The sequence below is a fragment of the Equus quagga genome, chromosome 3, assembly GCF_021613505.1.
Source record: "Equus quagga isolate Etosha38 chromosome 3, UCLA_HA_Equagga_1.0, whole genome shotgun sequence".
NCBI lineage: Eukaryota > Metazoa > Chordata > Mammalia > Perissodactyla > Equidae > Equus > Equus quagga.
In genome coordinates, this window is record NC_060269.1 from 5586802 (window position 1) to 5607841 (window position 21040).

Here is a 21040-nt window from a genome sequence, read left to right on the forward strand (position 1 = left end):
AGGCTGAAAACCACCAACAAAGGAAGAGCAGGCGCTTAAAGTTCCTTTAAACACTCACACCGACCTCATTCCCCGGTTAGATGTCAGAGGATGGGAGGGAGAGCCAGGGCTGTAATTCATCTTGATTTGCTTCATTGTCCCGCAGTTTGCAAACTATAATCCTGTATAATTTCAGGAACAAGCAGGTTTAGAATTAATGGGTCAATATTATTTAAAACAAAACACGGGGAGCGTGACCTTTGCCTCAACTACATATTGCTCGACAAGACTCAGGAAACTCCACTCTAACCTCTCAACCCCTGGGCTCTTTGGGAAACTAAAGGGCTGTAGTTATTAGAAATGGTCTTTGTTTCTTTTAATGTCTAGAAAGGATTTGGAAATAGTAATGCAATATAACATGAAGAATCTCTCTACTTAAGCCTGAAAGATAAACGTGGAGGCCCAAATATTTTGAACTGGAGGTGTTTCCTTGTAAACTTATTATAGATGTATTCCTCTTGAGAAGAATGTATATAAATGTACGTGTGTACTTACAGACGTTTCCAGGGCAATTTACTGGAGGCACAGCCCCCCTCCCCCAAACAGAAGTAAACTTGAGAGTCATTCCAAGCTGGCCTACTTTCTAAATTTCTTTTTCCTTTCTTCTTTGTCTCTTATATGATTTGCTAGCAATAATGGAATCCTCTGGGGTTAAGCCAAAGAAAAATCTGGGAGACAAGACCAGACTTTGCAACCTTTTTTTTCTGGCAGTGTCTTTTTTTTTCTTTTTAGTTTCTGATGAATGACTATAATTTATTTCTACCAAATTTAAATAAGTACTGCTGCCTTGTGTATTTAACTAGGCAGGCAGAGGAAACTGGTTTGTTTAGGAGGTAGTGCCTGAGAAACCCTGGCCAGGCGACAGAGGAGGGCAGAAAGAATCCAGACCGATTTGTATGCAGTATATTTTACTCCCATGAAATAAAACACATTTTTTCATATTTGCTGAAAAGTAAAACAATAATATTGTACGAAATGTTATACACAGGGTAGGTTGTACATAGCAGTTTCAGAAACATCATTGCATCCACCAGAGAAACTATTCTAAAACTGATATTCACACATTTTTTATAATAATAATATGTTAGAAACATACAGTGTGGCATTTAGTATATACATTCCTTTGCTCGCAAGCGAAAAATCCTAATCGCTTCTGTATAACATGCTTTATTTTAAAGCCTAACCTTTAAAAACACTGTTGTGATATTACTAACAACTGCTTTTTATAAAATTAATTTGACATTTCGATATATATACATCCTTTCAGTCATTTTAATGTTAACAATGCTAAACTTAAAAAATAACAAGCTTATAGTAATGTTAAAATGTCATATCCAGTCAAACATTTGTGTGTGTCCTTGCAACTGCTGGAAATACTTTTAGTGAAAGATGTCAGACACTGAGGAAATTCCTTTGAAATCAAAGGAGCGCTCTCTTTAATTCAGTGGTTTCCTTTTTCTCTCTATAGCTTCTCTTTCTCCCCCTTTCTTTAGTGCCCACGACCTTCTAGCGTCATTCTCAGTCTTTCAAGGGCAGCGGCCCCATCCCGCACGGTCCCAGGATCCCAGCGCCGCGGGCGCCTCACACAGGCCGGTCCACCGCGTACTGGCAAGCGCTCAGGTTGGACGCCGGGTTCTGCACGCTGGCGTAGCCGAAGCTGGAGTGCTGCTTGGCTTTCAGTCTCAGGCTGGCCAGGCTCGAGTTACACGTGTCCCTATAAACGTACGGTGGAGTCGGCGGCGCGTAAGGACAGGCGGGCGTCGGCACCGCGGAATTCAGCGACGGGCTGCTCAGGTTGTTCAAGTTATTCAGGCTGTTGAGGCTGGAGCCCGGGACGCCGGTGACCGCTGAGGGCACCATGCTGGAGGACATGCTCATGGACGAGATGGAGTTGGGCGGGGAGAACATGCTCTGCGACGACAGGGGGTTGACGTTCATAGAGTTGAAGAAAGGGAAGCTCTTGGTGGACAGGGAGGCCGACGTGAGGCCCTTGGCGGCCCAGTTGTTGTACGAATAGCCCGGGTACATGTCGTCGTAGGGTTGCATCAGCCCGTTGAACTGCGGCCCAAAGCCGTTCTTGCAGAGCTCGGCCTGCTGGTTGCGCTCCCGCTTTCTCCATTTGGCGCGGCGATTCTTGAACCAAACCTAGGGGTGGCGAGCAAGGAAGCAAACGAAAGCCACAGATCAGATTAGCAAAACCTTGATCCTGGAAAGCACCAGAGGCCACCCTTCTCTCTCTGACACACACACACACGCACACCCTCGCCGCCACAACTGTCCCCACCTCCCACCGCCCGGCGCCCCGCGCTGCCGGAGCCCGCACGCAGTCCCCAGCTCGGAGTCCCCACCAGGCGAGGGAGGCCTGGCCGGCTCAGGCCTGCGCGCCCGGGCTCGGAGCTGCGCCACAAACCCCAGCCCAACGGCTGGCGGCCTGCGGGCGGCTTGTTTACTAACCCAGGCCCTTCCCGGGGTCCAAAAACACTTACTGCAAAATAAACGCGGGGCAGCGGACTTTCCCCACCCTTCCTCGGCCGCCTTGCAAACCTGCTTCCACTCCAAAGCCACAGACTCAGGGATGAGGACTAAGGGGCTGAGAGGGCACCAGGGGCCCGCTGTCTCCCAACAGCTCCTCCCTCCCTTCTCAGACCTCCACTGTCGCCCCCCACTCCATGGAAGATGCGCCCTCAACAGGCGCCGGGGCCGCGACCCCCTTCCTCGCCCAGCGAAATAACCAAATAAAAAGCAAGAGACCACCTCCCCAACAGCTCATTAAATCCACCAGCTTGGCACGTAAATCTCCAGGAACCCTGAACCGGTCGCTCTGCAGCCTCCTCCCTTCGCGCCGCTCCTTCCCCGTCTCCGTCCACCCCAGGCCCGCGCCCGGCGCTGCTCCGCCCGGGCCCAGGCCGGTTGCTAGGCTTTGCAGGCAACCGCCCAGCCCGGCCAGCCCCCACCCGCGGCCGGTGGCCCCGCCACAACCCCGCTCTCAATCCACATCGGGCCGCCGGTCGCCCCAGACGGCGGCTTTTGTGTATTGGAGAGAAGCCTGGCCCGAGATTTCCGAGCTGACTCCGGTGATGTTTCACATTACACATCTCAGCCGGACCCAGCCGCCTAATCCGCTTTTTGCCTTTTCCCTTTCATTCTCCATTTCCTTTTTATCCCCCTGCGTCTTTGTACCCGACTACTATAAAAAGCACGCCTCACTCCCACTTGGCTGGAGAAGCAGCGGGCCTGGAAGGAGGCAGCCAGTGGGAGGGAGCGAGAGCCCAGCGCGGCGGCGGCGGCGGCGGGGACTTTGGAGGGACTTCGGAGAAGCCGGAGGGGTGGCGGAGGGCTATTCCAAAGGATTTCAGGGAACCCACAGATTGCGTTATTTTCATTACTTGCCATTTCTCCCTTAGGCCGTCTAAACTTTGGCCAGGCAAGAAGAGTACGTGCGAGGCCGGTTCCCGACCCGCAGGAGAGCTAATGAAAGGCTGACCTTGCGCAAAACTACGGGGCCCGAGCCGGAGCGTTAGCTCTGAGCAGTTAAACTAAAACCATCTCCTACTTCATCCCGGCTCTTTTATCCACCAGCATAGCCTCATACTCTACACAAATGCCAGAGAGTGCCTTCCTTCCCTCTGCTTTGGGAGGGCATTTTGGTCTTTGTTCTTTTTCATCATTATTGTTACACACTGTTTTCTTCTTTGTGCTTTCTCTGCTCTAACTAGGAGCTCTATTTTTCTATCCAGAGCATTTGTTTTTCTACAGCAAGGCCTCTGGATCCTGCTGTGTGTGTTTTCGGCTTCCAGAATCCTAACAAACTTGGAGTTTCCACTGACTAGCACAAACCAGGATGTTGCTCCTGGGTAATTAAGTTCATTTTTGCTAATGCATAGAGCACAGATTGGCTACAAAGGTAAGCTCTTTCTTTGATAAAACTATTATAATTGGGAGGAAGGGTATAAGAATCTCCTGAGAAAAGATAAACCAAACCGAAAAGTCTTTTTCCTTTTTCCTTCTAAGAGGACTAGGAAGACAGTAGTGTGTATTAAAATTGCTTCCAGAGATCACAAAATCAGGGGGTAGGGTGTGGGAGAGACCTGAATGGCCGACAATCCACAAAGCCGGTGTGAGGAGGAGGAGACGAGTAGAGAAAAGGCCGGGCCAGGACGGGCGCGAAAGCTTCTCAGGGAAGGCCAACCCTTGCCTTCTGGCGGGTTTTCCTTGTTAAGGCGCACAGGTTGGAGCCTGTTCTCGGTTTCTGGCCTGGTAGGGATTTTATTAGCGCTCGTCTGGCGACTGCAAGCCGGGAACACAATGCCCTGCGCAGGGGAATGCCACGCGGCCCAGTTGGGGAGGGCGCCGGGCGGCGGGGCCGGGAGCGGTGCCGCTCCGGGCGCTTGCGCCAGGCCCACGGCCGGCCTCGGAAGGGGGAGCTGTAACCTCGCAACCGGGGCCGCCGGGAGGCCGCCTGCCTGCGCTAAGACACCCGCCCGCGCCCTCTGGGCCGGCGCTGCCTTCCACACTCCTCCTGCGCTGCAAGCCTGCATCTCTACACCACCCCCCTGTAGCCCCCTCAGGCTCCGTGCCGGCTCCTACCCGGACTCGGGCTTCCGTAAGGTTGGTCCACACGGCGATTTCTTCGCGCGTGGACATGTCCGGGTAGCGGTTCCTCTGGAAAGTGGCCTCCAGTTCCTGCAGCTGCTGGCTGGTGAAGTGAGTTCGCTGCCGCCGTTGCCGCTTCTTCTTGGACGGGTCTTCGGTGCCCACGTCCTCATTCTTTCCCTGCTGGCTCTTCTCTTTCTCTGAAAACGAAACACACCAAGATTCCGATCAGCGTGCCCACCTGCAACCCGGAGTTCCAACCCGACCCGCGGCGCAGGCCGGGACGAGCAAGGCGCCTGTGCCTGCGGAGAGCGAGCGGCGGCGCGGGGCGCGCAGCCGGCAGCGTGGGTGTGCGCGCCCCGTCTTCCCCTCCCCCGGAGCCGCACGCGTTATTTACATGTTTATCTCACTGCGACGGCACGCTCATTTTTATAGCCTGTGCTTTCAAGGATATTTACACGCCTCTGCGCAGACACGCCAAATCTCTGGGGACACACACGCGCGCGCGTTTTGCAGCGCCCCGGGAAGAAAACTCAGATTTCGATGCGGTGTCGCAAGGCTAGAAAAGGTGGACTTCGGGGTTCGGTTAAGCACCCAAGTTCCTCCGTCCTTTAGAAAAACCACCTCTTCTTCTGAGGCGTAGTTTTAGAAATATTTTTCTAACAAGCGGAGCTTCTCGGGAGCTGAAAACCAAGAAGAGACCAAGGACCGGGTGGGGGATAGGGGGGTGGCCTCTGAACGTCCCTGAATGGAGATGCTCGGATTTTTGTGATCCAGGAAACAGAAGGGAGGCCAGGGTAGGAATAGGGAGGGCCGAAGAATGGCCCACGCCGTCTGCGCCATCCCAGCCAGCGGTTGAGGTAGAGCGTAAGGGACCCTGGCTCCGGAAGTTCTGCGGGGAGAGAGCTGGACGACCACTCCCACCACGCCTCCCCGAGGAGGGGCCGACTTCCTTGGGGGCCAGAAGGGTCGAGCGGCGCGAGGCGGCGGGGCGGGGGTATCCACGGGCCGGCGGCGCCTTACCTGCGGCCTCGGGGCTGGAGGTGTCTGAGATGGTGTGCACCTCCAGCCTGTGCTTGGAAGAGTCCAGCGAGCGTGTCTGACCGGGAGCCAGGACCGAAGCCATAGCCAGCGGCTGGGGATGGTGACAGGAGGAGGACGAGGAGGCAGCCGACAGCTTGGTCCCTGCGGCTCGGTGCTCCAAGTGCAGCGGGCCTTTCATGCAGCTCATGGACGAAGGAGCGCGCCGCCCTGCGAGGCCCCAGCTGCCGCCCCGCCGAACCCCGCCGCCTGCTCCGCGTTGCGCTCTAGGCGCGGAGTGTCGCCGCCGTGGCCGCCGCGGGCAGAGCCAGGGACACAACCCCTGCCGGGTCCTGCAGCCGAGCGGGCCCAGTCTCCTTCGGAAGGCTCGAGCGAAAGGGTCCGGCGGCCGAGAGTCAGCGGGCGAACGGAGACATGGGGATGTGGGCAGGAAGGCACAGCGCCGAGCGTCTTTGGGGAGCAGATTTCCAAGCTCCGAAGCGAAACAAGAGTGGGCAAAGACCCCTTTCTTCCCTCCCTCCCTCCCCACGTACCCCTCCAATGAGGAAAGCTAACGCCGACCGCGTCTGCCCGCCCCCCGCGCCGCAGCCCTGACAGCGAAGTGTCAAGAGTGACAGGGACAGGTAGCTGATATTAGATCCCCCGCGGCGGCGGCGGCGGCGGCGGCGCGGGCCTCGGGTCGCCCCCTCCGCGGCGCGCACACGCGCAGCCCTCGGGCCGTCGAGCTCCGGCCGGGCCTCGCCGCAGCTCAGCTCCTGGCACCCGGGCGAGCGACGGACCAGCTCTGCGGCTCCGCGCTTCCCTGTTGGCCCAACATCTTAAAACCAGAGGCGGGCTTCCTGGTGCCGAGACGTCACTCGGCCGCGGCCCGCCCCGGCCCTCCCCGGCCCTCCCCGCCTCCGCCTCCGCCCTCACCCTCCGCCGGGCGGGAGTGGCGTGGCTCGGCACCAATCAGGAGGCCCCGAGCGGCGGCGGAGAGACAGTCCCGTCTGCACCTATCAGCGCTGCGGGGCCGGGCTATACCTCGGGGCGCCTACTGAGTCTACCCGGCCAGCTCCCGGGAATTCTGCTCCAGCCGGGCCAAAGACGATCCGGCTTTTAGTTCGGGCTGGGAGGTGGAAAGATGAGGCTGGGAGTGAAAGGTTCGGCAGAAAGGAGAGAGGAAAGGTCGAGGGCTAAAAGGTACAAGAATCAACACCCCCCCCCCCCCCCCCCCCCCCCCCCCCCCTCCCGCTTGTGTCTCACTACATCCATTTCCAATTGAGAGGTGTTTTTCTCCCCCTGTATGGAAAAGAGACGTGCTACTTAAAACCAGAACATCTAAAAAACACCAACAAATCACCTCTCCGATCTTAAATTTTCCAAACAGCCTGTCAAGTGAACGCAGCGCTAATCTGAAGAAGCTTTACTTTAATTGCAAAGAAGACAGAGCCCCGAGAAGGCAGGCTAATAAATTAGAAATTGAGAAGCAAATGGGTCCGTCAAAAGAAAATTACCTTGACTTTAAACGAACAACTGTTTGGTGGTTCACTCTGGATTTATACAAGAATAAAAAGTCGCCTCAGATCACGTTCTCTGTAATGCTTATTAGTCCCCAGACAGAAAATACACAATAGAATAGAAACCCTAACCCAGCATTTTCAAAATGCTGAAAGCTTATACATTCTACTTAACATTGATTAAGACACATATCCTAGATCTTTCAAATTCCTTGTACTCTGTATTAAGCTCATCCTAACCCGAGGGAGAGCCACGCTTTAAATTCGACTCTCTTGTTTACTTTATTATCAATCAGATTCAAATCCATAAAGCCTGTAGAATCAACAACCTTGAGCTAATTATATATAAAATATGCTTTAATGAATTTCCATACAATTAAGAGTGTTGCCAAATAACCAATTTCAAGGATAATTTTTAAGTCATTTTCTTGTCCTAGGGAGCTCAAGGCTGTCTCGAATCATTAAAGTCCAAGCGGGCAGGGTGTGCAGGAAGAGCAAAGCCTAGGAGAGCAGGCAGCTAGGAAATGCAAAGCCTTGTGCATTTATAGGAAACAAGGAGAAACCACCTTTGGGGACATGCAACTCTTTACAGCGCTATTTCCAAAGAAATTTAGTTTCCAAAGAAATTAAAGAAAGAAGTTCAAATATATCCAAAATAAGTCTTGAAAGTCCTTTGTCCTCCAGCTTAGGTCAGCCAGGGAGCACAAACTAATCTCCGCCGGGTTTCTGCATTGGCGATGGCTTTATTGTGGAGTTAGTGTTATCATCCCTCAATGTGTATTTGTTTGACATTACAGTCAATGATTTGCAACGCCAGTATGAGGTGTCTTCAGAAAACCCCCTCCTTGTCCTTGTTCACAAGATTGGGAAACATTCAGTCTGGGGCAGGGTGGTTGAAGCTGACCACAGATATGTTTGTAACCTATGTGTCTCTCCTTTGCCCTGCTCTCTCCCCCCCAAATCCTATCTACAACTCCTCCCCCATTTTAGACATGCTTGAGAGCAGAGCAAGGAACCAAATGAGACTTGTTCTTCAGTCTTTCCCCACAAGTGTCACCCCACTTTAAGAAGAATTTAGCTATGAAGGGAAACTTTCTTTGTAGTAAGCTTTAAATCGGTATCACTGTTTTTGACCTTTTATTCGACTTTACCCCATTCCACACTTACACACACCTGCTCAGAGCAGAACACGTCCCCATGAGACAGGTCTGCATTAGCTGAGGCTCACACATTCAGCTATATTAGGTCCTGCAATCTTATCACTAAATTATACATCTTACACCAGCAGCCTGTTGGTAAAGAAGGTTAAATTAATTTACATTCTGCTCATTATCTAGTGCTTAAATGACGCATTTTATCCCTGAGATTTGGCGGAGAAGCTTCGTCTCAGACCCCACAGTGTTTCACCGAAGACAATGCTCTTACATTTGTAGTGGTTTTTAATCTGATAAGACTCTAATTTGCTTAAGTCTCTTAAATAAGGGTTTTAAATGTTTCTAGCTGTTTTCTTATTGAATTTCCTCTAATTCGCCCAAGATCATAAAGTATATGTGTAAAGTAAATATTTCCTCCCATTGCACTGCCAGCCAATGACCTATAACGAAGTCAATATGAATCCAGCTCTTTTCTGCCCAATGTGTTTACTAATCATATTCCAGCTTCTCCTTTTAAACCTCAGCATAGCTTCGATCCCCACGATACCAAACTCTTAAAGCCTCATTTCAGGAAGAAACTCCATCACAGCAAGGAATGAGTGCTTCACCATAGTGAGCGTACCTTTTTCCTTGTTTCTTCAAGGTTCAAACTCCAGAGCTGCAATTTTTGATGGTGGCTCAGGGTTTCAAAACTCTTGCTAGGGAGAGCTGAGAAGCTCCACAGAGCCATACAGATTTTTAAGCCCATCTCTCATTAAACCCACAGAATTTTGGTTTAAGCTCGTGGCTCTGCTAGACTAACAGAACTTTCATTATGGCAAATACCCTCTATGGAGGACCTAACCCAGCCTCCAAAGTGAGTGAAAAACCCAAGGACAAGTGACAGCTTCCCATAGAGCTAAAGTGTGGGAGATGTTGGAGGTGCTGGTCATCTTCAGGCAGCCTAAAAGGCTAGAAAGACAAGGAATCTTAAATTGAGTCGATCCATTGCAAAGCCAAGTGGAGAATAAAGACAATTATCTGGAGAACCAAAGTAAAAACAAAACCGTATCTCCCTCTCTCTCTCTCTCTCTCATCTATCTGTAGATAGACACATCCAGAATATATCCTCCCCACCACCAACTCTCTAAACAACTGAGCCAGTGAGGCATTTCTTTGCATCTTTCCAGCCAGAGTCCCACTCTTTTCTAATCAACTAATGACTTCACACACTGTGAGATTGAGTGACACCCTGCCCAGGCCCAACTGGGTTCACTCCACAGGTGGTAGGAGGACACTAACATAAAAAGTCTACATGGGGAAAAGCAAGTGTGTAGTGGGGAGATGAGAAACACTTTTCAATGAAATTGCGGTGGTGGGCAATTTTGGAGATTTAATCTACAAAAAAACTTGTGGGTGCACAGGTATAGAAAGTACTGACAAGGAAGGAGTTGGAAGTAAAGAAATCTCATGTATTTTGTGGGGTCAGCACTACGGTCACCTTCCCGTCCCCCCCACATACCCATACACTCTTTCGTTGTAGAATTACTATGACTTCAGCCTCCATCACAGAAATTTTCACTCCGGAGAAAGTCACCGTGGTCGGTTCAGGGAAGCTGAAGGGGCTGCAGGGCTTCGTGGGGGGAGGAAATGAAGCCCAGCGCCAGTTTGGGTTGTCCAGTCCGAAGACACCAGTGATCCTCTGAATTGGGTTTTCTTGCTTATTCTTTCAATGAAAGACCCTTGAGGAGGGAAATGCGTGACACACGGGGTCAGGCGTGTTTCGAGCTGGTATTTCCACCGATTACCAGTCTTAAAGTCTTATTCAATTTCACACTCCTTAGTGTTAGTTGCGCGAAGCCCCTCTGGCCATCTCGGCGAGATTGGTTGGACTGCGCGGCCAAACTCGCGGTTGCGGCGGCCCGGGTGTGGACTGGGACCCAATCAAGCGATCCACGACTTCTGGAAAACATCTGTCCTCAAAGCTCACCTGGAAGATGGCTCAGTTAGATGTCTCCGTGGGCTGTCAGGCCTTAGAGGGATGGGAGTCTTGCTCCGGTCCAGGCTAGCTCAAGGACGAGGCCGCCCGGATTCAGCTCGGAGACACGTGACAGGCGTGAGTGTGTGCGCGTGTGGGTGTAAGGCGCAGAGGTCAGAGGGAGACCTTGCACCCTGCCCAAGAGGTGGCCTTTCCTCCCCGCCTTCCTCTGCCAGGCTTTTCTCTTCACACAAATCAAGCTGGAAAGGGCCCCCTTGCCGCTCCATCACCCTAGCCATGAAGCCGAAGCACCCAGAAATTAACGGCTTCCCTGTGGCTGATTTTTCCCACCATTCCCTAAGTGGAATAAACAAGTGCTACTTTGTAAAAAGGGGCGGATTCTTTTCTGAATCAGATATCTGTAGATGTACTGCGCAGCACCCATCCTCTCTGGATCCCTGCAAATGGTACCCATATTTCTGTCCCACACACTCAACCACTTGAGGTTTGGGGTAACTGGCTGGGGAAGGGGGGTCGAGTGGCGGGGGAGATACCCAGCTCCCACGGGCAGGTGAAGAGAAGAGCGAAGGATTAGAGGAGGCGAGGAGGAGGGGGCTGTCGAAATCGCTAGACCCACAGGCTGTAATGTCTCTTTTCATTAGCATGCTAACGCTACAGGTTTCTCAGGTGTTCATTTAATCTTGGAACGCAACTCGTCGTGTTAAGTAAAATAAAGAGAATGATATAAGTGCGTGTTGGGTGTAGGGGAAAGAGAGAGAGAAAGAAAGAGAGAAATGAGAATGAGATAAACAGCAGTATCCACGTCCAGAGAGAGAAAAGTGGGAAGAGACTGACTAAAGTCACTTAAAACCAAACACCCAACAATTGGATTAAAACGCTCTTCTATTTCTTCCTCTCCAGCCCATGTCCGTCTCCCTTTTCTATTTCTCTTGCTCTCCCTTCTTTCTGTCTTCCCTCTCCCAGACATGCTGGTGGCTAACATTCAGCATTAGTTGTCATGGTGACCATAAATCACATAAATCCAAAAATACCCACCTATAATCTGAGATGAAGCTTTTATTTCCCTAGCGAAATAATATTTTAAAAGCTGTCAGCTGACCAAAAAAAAAAAAAAAAAAAAAAAAGAAGAAGAAGAAAAGAAAGAAACCCACCTCATTGTAGTAACCCAAGTAATATATTACTTCTAAAGGTTTAAATTAAAATGTCAGCCTGTTTAAAAACACGCTAGGAGAATCTTGGGCACTCTTCGTGTCAGATCCGCGCAACGACTCCGTCACTCCCGATCGGTCTTCAACACATAGGCACAATTTTGTGTGCTCTCTCTCCTAATAATTTCGTCCCTCCCCTTCCAGCTACCTTGCTCCTGCAGGCTCTCTGTCTTGGGTTGTAAAAGGAGTCTGCACCTGGATCAGAAAGGAGCTGAGCCCTTGACTGAGCCTTTTAAGCACCTTATGTGTTGGTCCGCCATAAACCACTTCCCCAAATGAAAGATGGGGGCTTTGGACGAAAAGGTGCTGGTTAGGGCCACGGGGCGGGGGCGGCTGAGAGGGGGACTTCCTGGAGGGGTTGAGAAGAAAGAAACGCAGAGAGAAGGACCGATGGGAGGAAGACGGGGTGGAGGAGACCTGAGCTAGGCGCCAGGGTCCGTGGCTAAGTCCAGCCCGGGAAAGGTCCGTGTGTGCTTCCACTCCTGCCTTGCTCTCCTGAGAGGAAACGTTCCCATTTGGAGACCCTGGTGGCGGGGCAGGGGGGCGCAGTTGGGCCTTTTGTCTTCTACCTCGGGCTTGTTGTCTTTTGCCTATCTTTGGATTACAGGGTATTCGCCTAGATGAAGAGCCATTAATTACCCATTCAGTCAATATTAGGAAGACGACAAAGCTTTTTACATAGGATTAAGAAGACATCAGATTGTTCCATTAGTATATTCCTGCTCACGAATAAGCTTTCGTTATACATTCCCTTTTCCCCGGAGCCGCCCTAACGACCGCCGCATATATTAACAGCGGGCGGTGTCGCATCACAGCCCAACCGGCCTCGGGAAACTCCGAGCGCGCGCCGGCAGCACGAGGCCCGCGACCTGCAGGACCGCCTCTGCAGCTCTGCAGGCGGGGACCGCAGGGATGGCCTGCCTGGGGCCACTGGTGCAATGCCCAGGGTTGGGGAAAATGCCACAAAACAGAGAGGCCGTTTCTGCCAATAAGCTGAAGATTTGGCGGGGGTAGGGGCAAGAAAGAACACGGAAACTCCTCCGTAGTCAGCTCCCCTCCCCCTTTGCCTGGTCCTCGGACCCCGCGCCCCCCGCAGGCCCGCGTCCCCCGCCTGCGCACGGAGAGCGCCCCACCCTCTCTAACGTGCCCTCCTGCCCACAGCGCCGGCCCAGCGCTGCCCCCGCAGCCCGGGTGGAGGTCGCCAGAGACGCCTGGGCCGCTCTGCCGGTGTCCTCTTCGGCCCGAAAGTCGCTTTTTAGGGCAGAGGGAAACCGGATTATTTGCTTCCAGAGGGTATATTAGGAATCCACACAGTGCTCGGTAAACATTTGCTGATTGAAAGAGCGAGGGGTCTGAGACCGCCGAGGCGTCAGGTTTAGCCCGGGTCCTGTGACGAAGACCCGGCCCGAGCGACTGCCGCGTGGAGGCCGTGTGTCGTGTGTAGCACTGGGGGCATCGCAAGGGGCCGTGGAGTGCCCCTCCCAAGAAAAGGAAATCTGTGCACACCAGGGACCTTGGTCGAACACTTTCAGCCCATTCACGTTGACAAAGCTATTTAAAAATTAATGGCGTTGCTGGGGGAGGCCTGGCGGAGGTGCCCGCCCCAGGTCTGGTCGCTCAGGCCAGATCGGGCACCACTGGACAGCAGCTCAGGCCGATTTCACCCCGGAATTCAGAGCCAACGCCTCGAATCTTAAAGGCTTACTGCCAGGGGAGGATCAGTCCTGAAAGTCAAGACCATTTTTTGAATTCTGCAAAACGGAGGCTCCTTTGGGGACATCCAAAGTAAGGAAAAGCCAGGGGCCTCCGTTCAAGGGGAATGTTCTCAGGGGACCTCCTCCCTTTCTTTCTCAACTTGCTAACTCTTCTTCCACCCGTTTGCAATGCCTAGCCGTTCCTCTCTCCACCCTCTCTCAAACCCCTGGCCGTAGGCGTCTCCAGGCGACCGCCGGCCCTAGCCCATTTCGGTTCCAGCCAGGCTGGGTGAGCCCAGTGGGTATTCCGGAAGGGAGGCAGAGCGCAGGTCTCCCAAGGCTCGCCCCTGCCCGCTCAGAGACCGTTCTGTCTTCAGCCCGGACACCGTGTTTTCGGGGGGCTAAGAGAGGGTAGTGCCAATAATCGAATATCATGGTCCCTTTTTGAAAATCGTATGTCACTGTAAACATGTTTTCTTTTTAAAAGCAAGTAACTATTTAAAAAAATCTCTTTCTTTTAAAAGTAGGCTGTGGCCAGGAATTTGCATATTCCACACGTTAAATTTACTTATATTCAGTAAAGGAGACTCCAGCAGACTTCTTTCAGCGAGTCTATAGCTTTGCCCACTCATATTTGACATTTTGGGTCTACCAGATCCCTAAAAGTCAACAAAATCTAGATCTTCAGCATTTCTTCCTATCACATGCCTCTTCTTAATTAATGGCATTAAACATGTTTGGGCAGCAATTTTCTTCTTCGGTCCAAAAGGTAGAAAACAGGCTATTGGCGGCGGAGGGGAAGAGCCTTTCACGTGCGCTAAAATAATCCCGGCCTGAAAGTAATAGTTAAGAAAACAATCGTTCATTATCTCTAGCTCTTTATTTATTTGCTAATTATCAAGGCGAACGCCCAGGGGCGCCTGTCCGGACTGCGACAGGAGCAGACAGGACTCCCTGCCTCTCCACCGCTTCTTGCCCACGCGCTAGGGCCCAGCCCACCTCAGGCCTCTCCTCGAAGGAGGCCCACCTCGCCAGCTCGCACGGAGGCCACCTGTCCTCAAACACCATTCCCGGGGTCAAGGAACCCCGGGTGGGGGCAGGGGTAGGCGGAGACATTTTGCATCTCTCCAGCTGCCAGCGAGAACTGTCAGCCTTGCCGGCGGCGGCCAGCCCGCCCCGTGCGAAGCGCGATCGGGGAGCTCCCCTAGTCTGGCTGGAGCCGGGGCTGAACCCGCACAAAGCGTGTTCCGCAGGAGTCACTGCTGCTCTTGATTTTTAACCATATCCCAAACATACTCCGGTCTAATAATTTATTTTTACGACCGATTATCAAACAGAAGAAGAATTTAACACAGTCTTAATGACAGAAATCACCCGACGTTATCTCTGCATGGCCCTATTTAACCCCATGGGGTTAATCCGGGACAAGTGAGCGTTTAACTGACCCAGCAGGAGGACTCGCGGTCCTGTGTAGTGTCGAAGCCGGTCTGCCTCAGACCACTTTAGACGTTTCAACAAACGATGCTTTTCTCTCAGATTCGCCGGGAAGGCCGAATGCAAAGCCTTTGTTTTCTTCTTAGTAATACCGTTTATTTACCTGGAGGGGTCCCCAATTCGCCCCCCTCCAGCACACAGGACGTTTGTATCCTTACACTTTAATCCGGAAAGAGAGGGTTAGGGGCCCAGGGCTGTGGGGGGCTCTATCTATCTCCTCCCGCTATCAAACGTCAACAACCTCCTGAGGCCGGTACTTGTTTATTAAGGCACCTGGAAAACCCGGAGATCGAAGGGACAGTAAATTTGAGTTTTTTCATGGATTCTAAGGGAAAGCTTGTTCCTTCATCCCTACACACGCGCGCGCGCGCGCACACACACACACACACACTACTGAAGGACCTTTCAATTCAGCAAAGGCCTGAGCAATGGGTTGGACACGTTTTAACTTTTACACATCCTGCAGACTTTGAGCAGCAATGTCCCTTGACTCGTCCAGATTGAAACCAGCCAATCAAGCAACGACATGGCCAAAACCCACGGCCCTGCAACCAGCACAACAGGTAGGTTCGCGTCGACAGGGGCACACACGCCATTCCACCCTCGGCTGCTGCGCACAGTGCTGCCCTCAGGCTCTGCGGGCTGCTGGCAGCTCCTCCGCCTCCCGTGCCCGGCGAACCTTCGCCGCCACCAGTCCGCCGCGCTCGCCTTCCGCGGTACACCCCGCACCCACAGGCCTGGGCGGGGCGCGACTGGCAGCTGCCGCGGCCGCGCGCGCCCTTGGCGGTCCTGCACGCAGAGGGACGCGGCGAGCGACAGAGGTCGCTGTTGGACCACTTTTCCACGCCAGCCAGAGGCACCGAGGTAGGTTGGGGTGTGCGTAGGCGATCAGGCCACACCGGGAGAGCGAGAAAGAGCGAGAGGCAGAGGGAGAGGTGTTGGGTCTCAGGAGTGCTGTATAATTTGGGGAAAGGAATGAACGTCCCCGGGACGGCTTCTTCCCGTGCCACCCAGAGGCCGAGTGTCTAAGTTCAAGGAGCAGGCGCGGCCCCGTCTGGGGCCTCGCCTGCGCGCTCCTGAGCCGAGGCCTACAGGCGGGAGGCGGGCGGGAGGCGCGCGGCCTGCGCTCCGCTCCCGGCCTTACCATTGGCGCCGGGATGCTGCAGCGGGAAGAGCTTGCTGCTGGCCGCCTCTTTCCGGCTCTCGGGAGAGTCGGTGAACTCGACCTTTTTGATTTCGGAGTCTTTGGAGAAGAGGCATTCAACGGCGGCCGGCTGCACGCCTGGGGGGCCCGCGCCCGCCGCACGTGCGGAGACGGAGCGGCCCCGGACCGCCGCGGAAAGGAGCAGGGGCGGGGACGGGGGAGGCAGGACCGGGGAGAAAGAGGGACAGAGAGCAAAAGACCCAGTTAGGGGAAGAGCAGAGGGCACTCCGGTCTCCCGGACTCTGGCAATCCGGCGCAGGGCGGCGTATTCCCTTCGCGCCTCCCTGCCTGCTGCGGCTCCCGCCGGGACAAGTGGGCCCGGGACTTTGCGACGCGCTGAGCAGCTCCCTCCCCATCCACAGCCCCCGCGGGGCGAGGCCGCCGGCAGCCTGGGTCTGGTCTCCTTCCTGCCCAGGCCAGCCCCTCCGGGAAGCGCCCCTCGCCGCGGGCCGGGGCCCTCTCGCCTCCCTCGCGTGGCGCGGTCTCCTGTCGGGGGATCTAGGCGGGAGAAGCGAGTCTTACCTAATTGCACACAGGCCGACACCAGCTTGCGGCAGTTGGTCTCCATCCCCCGTTATCTGCAAAACAGAAGAGAAGAGGGCTGTGAGGAGCGGGCCGGCGAGCGCAGGGTCGGAGGCCGCTACCTGCGGGGCGGACGGCCGCCACTCCAGATGCCCGCGCCTCCTCCGGGCGCGTTTCAGACGGGTTCTAACCTGACGGCCTCTGCTGCCACTCTCCTCCGCACCCTTGCCCCTGGCCCAAAACCTCCGAAGGTTTGCCGAGAGAGGGTTTCTCTCCAGAGCTGCAGCGAATGGGTCCAGGGGCTCTTGGCCGCTGAAGCCACCGTGTTCTGGGGACCCGGGCTGTGAAATCACTCACAAAGGTGTCTGTGTCAGGAGTGAAAAGCCAGTCTGAACACGAAGGCAACCTTTGCAGATGCAAGATTAGGGCGTGGTGGGCAGGACCTTTCTCTTTGGGGAGCTGTGTGCGAAGGCCACCATTCAGCATAGTGCTTGTTCGTTAGTTGGAGCTCAGTAAAGATTAGTAGAATGTCAGAGTCAACTTGTTCCTGTCCTAGACTGCGGTTCCCCTCGATTTTCTGTCATTCTGAAACGAAAAGGACTCCAAGGCTCTCGGCCTGGGGTGTTCCAGGAGCGCGCTGGCTTCGGGCCTCTCATCCACCAGGAGCCACTTTTCCATATTTAGCCACACTTTTCCCTGGAGATCTTCAGCCGGCCATTTATTTACCCTAAAGTATGATTTAAGATCGCAGAGGAGGGAAGCGAGGTGGACTGAGCGAGACCGAGGAGAGCAGGGCAAACATGCCCGGAGGGTTTCCTGCCCGCCGAGGACGGAGAAATGGCTCTGAGGGAACGGCTCCCCCAGGGTCCTTCTCCTCCCCCTTCTCTTCCCCGGCAAACCAAAGCTTTTTCAAATTTCCAACCACAATGCAGCGAGCCAAGCGTTTAACTCGCGCCCCACCTCTCCGCCACAGGCAATCCGGGAGAGGTGGGTGGTGAGGGGCTCTGCCAGGGTGGGTGGAAGAGCCGCGGCTGCCTTAATGACAGAAGAAAAGAAAGAAGGGCCCTTCGATCTCGGCGCCGGCCTCGCTCCACGCTGACCAGGGTACGCCGGCGGCGGGCGGGCGCCCTGCGCCCCGGGCCAGGGCCGGGGTGGGGGCGGGCGTTGGCCCGTGGGCCTAGGGGCAGAGGCGGAGCAGGGAGCTGCGGGTCTGGCTCTGGCCTGAATCGCGGTTCCCCAGTCCTCAGCCCCTCCTGGTAGGAGCCGGCCCCCGGGGGCCTCTGGCCAAGGTCGCTGCCTAGAGGAGGGACTGCCCCGCGCGGCGGCGTGGGGATCCAAGTGTGGGGACGGCCAGGCGGCTCCCCCACCCGGTAGCGGGGACGCGGGCGGGGGCTCTGCCGATCCTTGCAGACCCCGGGGCCCAGAAGTCGCAGTTTGGCGGCTCCAGATTTAGTGATTCTGCAGTAAAATCACAGGATTAGTCCCTGATTGAGATGTCTGTTCGTGAGATATTACAAAATTCATTATCACAGCTTTCTACTAACTCGATATGAAGTAACACAGATGGGATTTTATTAGTCCAGACTTCAAATGTTTACTTATGATAATTTCAGGGGAAATTTGCATGTCATCATCATTTCGATAACCTTTTTTTTTTTTTTTAACGTCTGAACTGGCTGCATTATTAGCCGGTAACCAGAGCATTGCAGATGGTAACTGCAAATATTTTTATTTTTTAAAAGAATGAAATATACAAAAGAAAAAGATTGGGTCGCTCAGGGTAAAGTCAGTCAATTATTACACATTCTCGCCCAACTCCCAAGCTTCAGTGCTGAAGACCAAACAAAGCAATACAAAACAAATCTTCAAGAACTCCGCTCTGAGCACTGAAAAGAAGGTCAAGGCATGTTCCTTAGCTCCCTCCTAGTGTCCTTGTGACTGAGGGATTTATTTTGCAGTCAAAATGAGCCCTGAGACTTGCGTTTTTTTGCTCCATATAATGACCAGGCCTATGAGACGAATTGAGTCTGATTAACTGGAGAAGATAATTTTTTTAAAAGAGACCTCCACTTCCCGCCTACTGATCCTTAAACTTGCCCTGTCAAGACAAGTCTGACAAGACAAATTTGGCTGCCGGACTTGGGGACTGGCTTCGATGGGTAATCTCACAAATTAAGATGCGCAACTTTTCTTGATGGGAAGTTGTTCTCACCCCAAAGTTCATGTCCTGGTTGGACTGTATATGACAGGCACTCTTGTTTTGGCCAAGTTGAGTTTACTATTGTGAGCACGATAAAAAGAGGTAGACAGCTAACAGAGCACACTGAACCGCCCTGGCCACGGCAGGCAGGCCAGCCCTAAGCAATAAAACGATTTGCTTAAAAATGATTTCTGATGATTGCCCTAAGATGAAATTGCAGGAAAAATATAATTTTAATAATTCCAAATCCTTGCACATTTCCCCTCTTTCCATTCACTTTGTTACTCCATAAAAAAATCTTTAAAGGAAAGTTTAAAAATAAACAGCATGAGAACATATGTTTTAAATGAACTAAATTGGTGCGATTAGCCAGTAAATTAATCTGCAGTGGGTGTTCATTTAAGGAAATTAAAATACTGCTTAACACAGTTCTGTATTTTACCAGTTTAAGCCTTCTTTTAAACCAATTAATATTGATGCTTTTGGAACACTTGAAGACAAACGTGCTCAACTTGAGGAACAAAGCACCTGAATAATTTAAGTGTAGTTTTGCTGAGGTAAAGTAAAACATTGCGTAAATGAACTAGCTATTTAATTTTTAGGGAAAGTTTGATTACTGGAACCTTGTATGCTTATTTTATGTTCCATCAACAAAAATCCTCAATTTATTTTGCTTAAGTGCTTTGTTTCCTTGACATAATTGGTACTTGAATTTTAGCTGAATTTCCTCCAAGATGATATTAAAACCATCTTTAATTCTTACTAATGACCTACAAAGAATACAAAGGAAATCTCTCTAAATCAGATGAATTTTTCAAAAAAACTTTCAGAATGTATGAATTCTTACATTATTTTAATTTCTAGGAGTAAAAATGTTTTCCCTCTTAGTTTACTTTGGTAACACATAACATTCACACAAAAAAGAGTAAAAATCACACTACCCTATGATGGTTTGATCTCTAAATTGCTTAGGAAAGTAAAGGCATTAAGTCGGAATAAAAAGAAAAATGTATTTCTCAGATTTAGAATCATAATATTTTTTCTTATTGGACAGCTGGGGAATTATCCTGTCCCCTGCACCCATTTAAAATGTATCCCCTGAAGTGCAAGATTGGAGTTGATGGTGATCAATTTAAAGGATTTATAATCCAAAGTAATTGTGTGAGCTTGGCATCCAGGCCCGGCTTCCAGGTAATTCGCTTGGGCCTGAGAGGTCACTAACTGCCAGTTAAAATGGAATCTTTTTTCCAATTGGTAACAATGGGAAGGGGGCTAATCTTCCAGTAGCTGAAACTTTGTACCCGGCCCTTTATCTTGAGAATGCTAATCCTCGGCCTGAGGATTTGTCCCTGTAGTGTTGGCACCGAGATTTAAGGGAAGATACCTCGTTTTAAATGCCAGCCATGGTGTCGCTTCCCACTCGACTTCAGCACCCCATAGATTGTTAGTGTCTGTGACTGGGGACGAAAGGAACAGGGCTTTGCAAGATCTGTTTGCCAACTGCGTTACCTCGGGGGAAAGGCAGCCCCAACAGCCACAAATCACCTACGGTGAAGATTCCCCAAAGTGGAACAAATTTCCAAACTCGCATTATCTCACATCCCTGCGGGAAGAGACGGCCTCCACTTACCGGCTCCCGGGAGAGAGCTGCTGTCTCCGCGTCCCAGCGCTTCCCGGGGAGATTTCCAGCGAGCCGAGGCGCCGGCTGCACCGCAAGCGCCCGAAAGCCGGGCCGAGAGGACTGCGGGGCTCCCGGGGGTGCCAAGTTCCGAGGGCGTCCACGGGTGCGCGGTGGCCTCCGGAATCTAGCCGTCACTGGCAGTTTCTTTCTGCTCCTCTCCAGCTTTCTCGCTCGGTCTCGCACTCTCTCTCCCCTCCCTCGCTCTCATCCCTCTCTCTTCGCTCAGCTCCGACTCCGTGTGGGGAGTGACGTGACGTCAGCAGAGATTCCACCAAACTCCACTGCACAGCGGCGGGCGGGCGGGCGGGCGGCCGAGCCCCGCTTCGCGGCGGGACATCAAGGAGCAGCACCGCGCTCAGGCGGGCGCGGGGGGCAAGGCAGGGGCCACGGGGAGAGAGGCAGGGCAGAGGGGTGGATGCGGCGGGCCGAGGAGTCGGGAACCAGGGAAGAGCCCGGAAGGGCGAAAGCAGGAGAGGGAGCCGGGCAGGGCACTGAGAGAGGAGCCGCCGAGCGGCAGGCGCACGCACTCCCACTGTGGAAAAGAGGACGAGAAGGGAGGATGGGATGGAGGCGAAGGGAGAGGAATCTGCGCCAGACCGGGAGCTCTAATAAATCAGAGGGGGCGTGCCAGGGCGCCGAACTGTACTTCTGGGGAGCAAACCAGGACTGACAGAGAGGAAGGGACAGGGAAAGTGACCCAAGACCTGGAACAAAGAACAGGATGCATGGGTTT

At 52.9% G+C, this 21040-nt stretch overlaps 1 protein-coding gene across 2 annotated transcripts; it reads right to left on the bottom strand.

The window, feature by feature from the left end:
- Window positions 1-941: 941 nt before the first annotated feature.
- On the bottom strand, window positions 942-20477 carry PITX2 (paired like homeodomain 2). Of its 2 annotated transcripts, XM_046655799.1 has the most exons (4): window positions 20257-20477; window positions 16427-16482; window positions 4627-4832; window positions 942-2184 (listed from the first exon to the last, which is right to left on the bottom strand). In XM_046655799.1, exons 2-4 carry the CDS (start codon window positions 16470-16472, stop codon window positions 1621-1623), a joined length of 816 nt encoding a protein of 271 aa, XP_046511755.1. In that variant the 5' UTR covers window positions 16473-16482; window positions 20257-20477; the 3' UTR covers window positions 942-1620. The 2 variants fall into 2 exon arrangements, with proteins under 2 accessions (XP_046511755.1, XP_046511753.1); XM_046655797.1 differs by lacking the exons at window positions 16427-16482; window positions 20257-20477 and adding an exon at window positions 5656-6529.
- Window positions 20478-21040: the final 563 nt, after the last annotated feature.

What these genes read in the sequence shown, in the direction of transcription:
- PITX2 (XM_046655797.1), bottom strand. Translation starts at nt 5,863, where the DNA reads ATGAGCTGCATGAAAGGCCCGCTGCACTTGGAGCACCGAGCCGCAGGG. An exon ending in CTCCAGCCCCGAGGCCGCAG is followed by an intron (nt 4,833 to 5,655) that starts GTAAGGCGCCGC and finishes TTTCGTTTTCAG; the next exon opens with AGAAAGAGAAGAGCCAGCAG. An exon ending in TTACGGAAGCCCGAGTCCGG is followed by an intron (nt 2,185 to 4,626) that starts GTAGGAGCCGGC and finishes CGCCACCCCTAG; the next exon opens with GTTTGGTTCAAGAATCGCCG.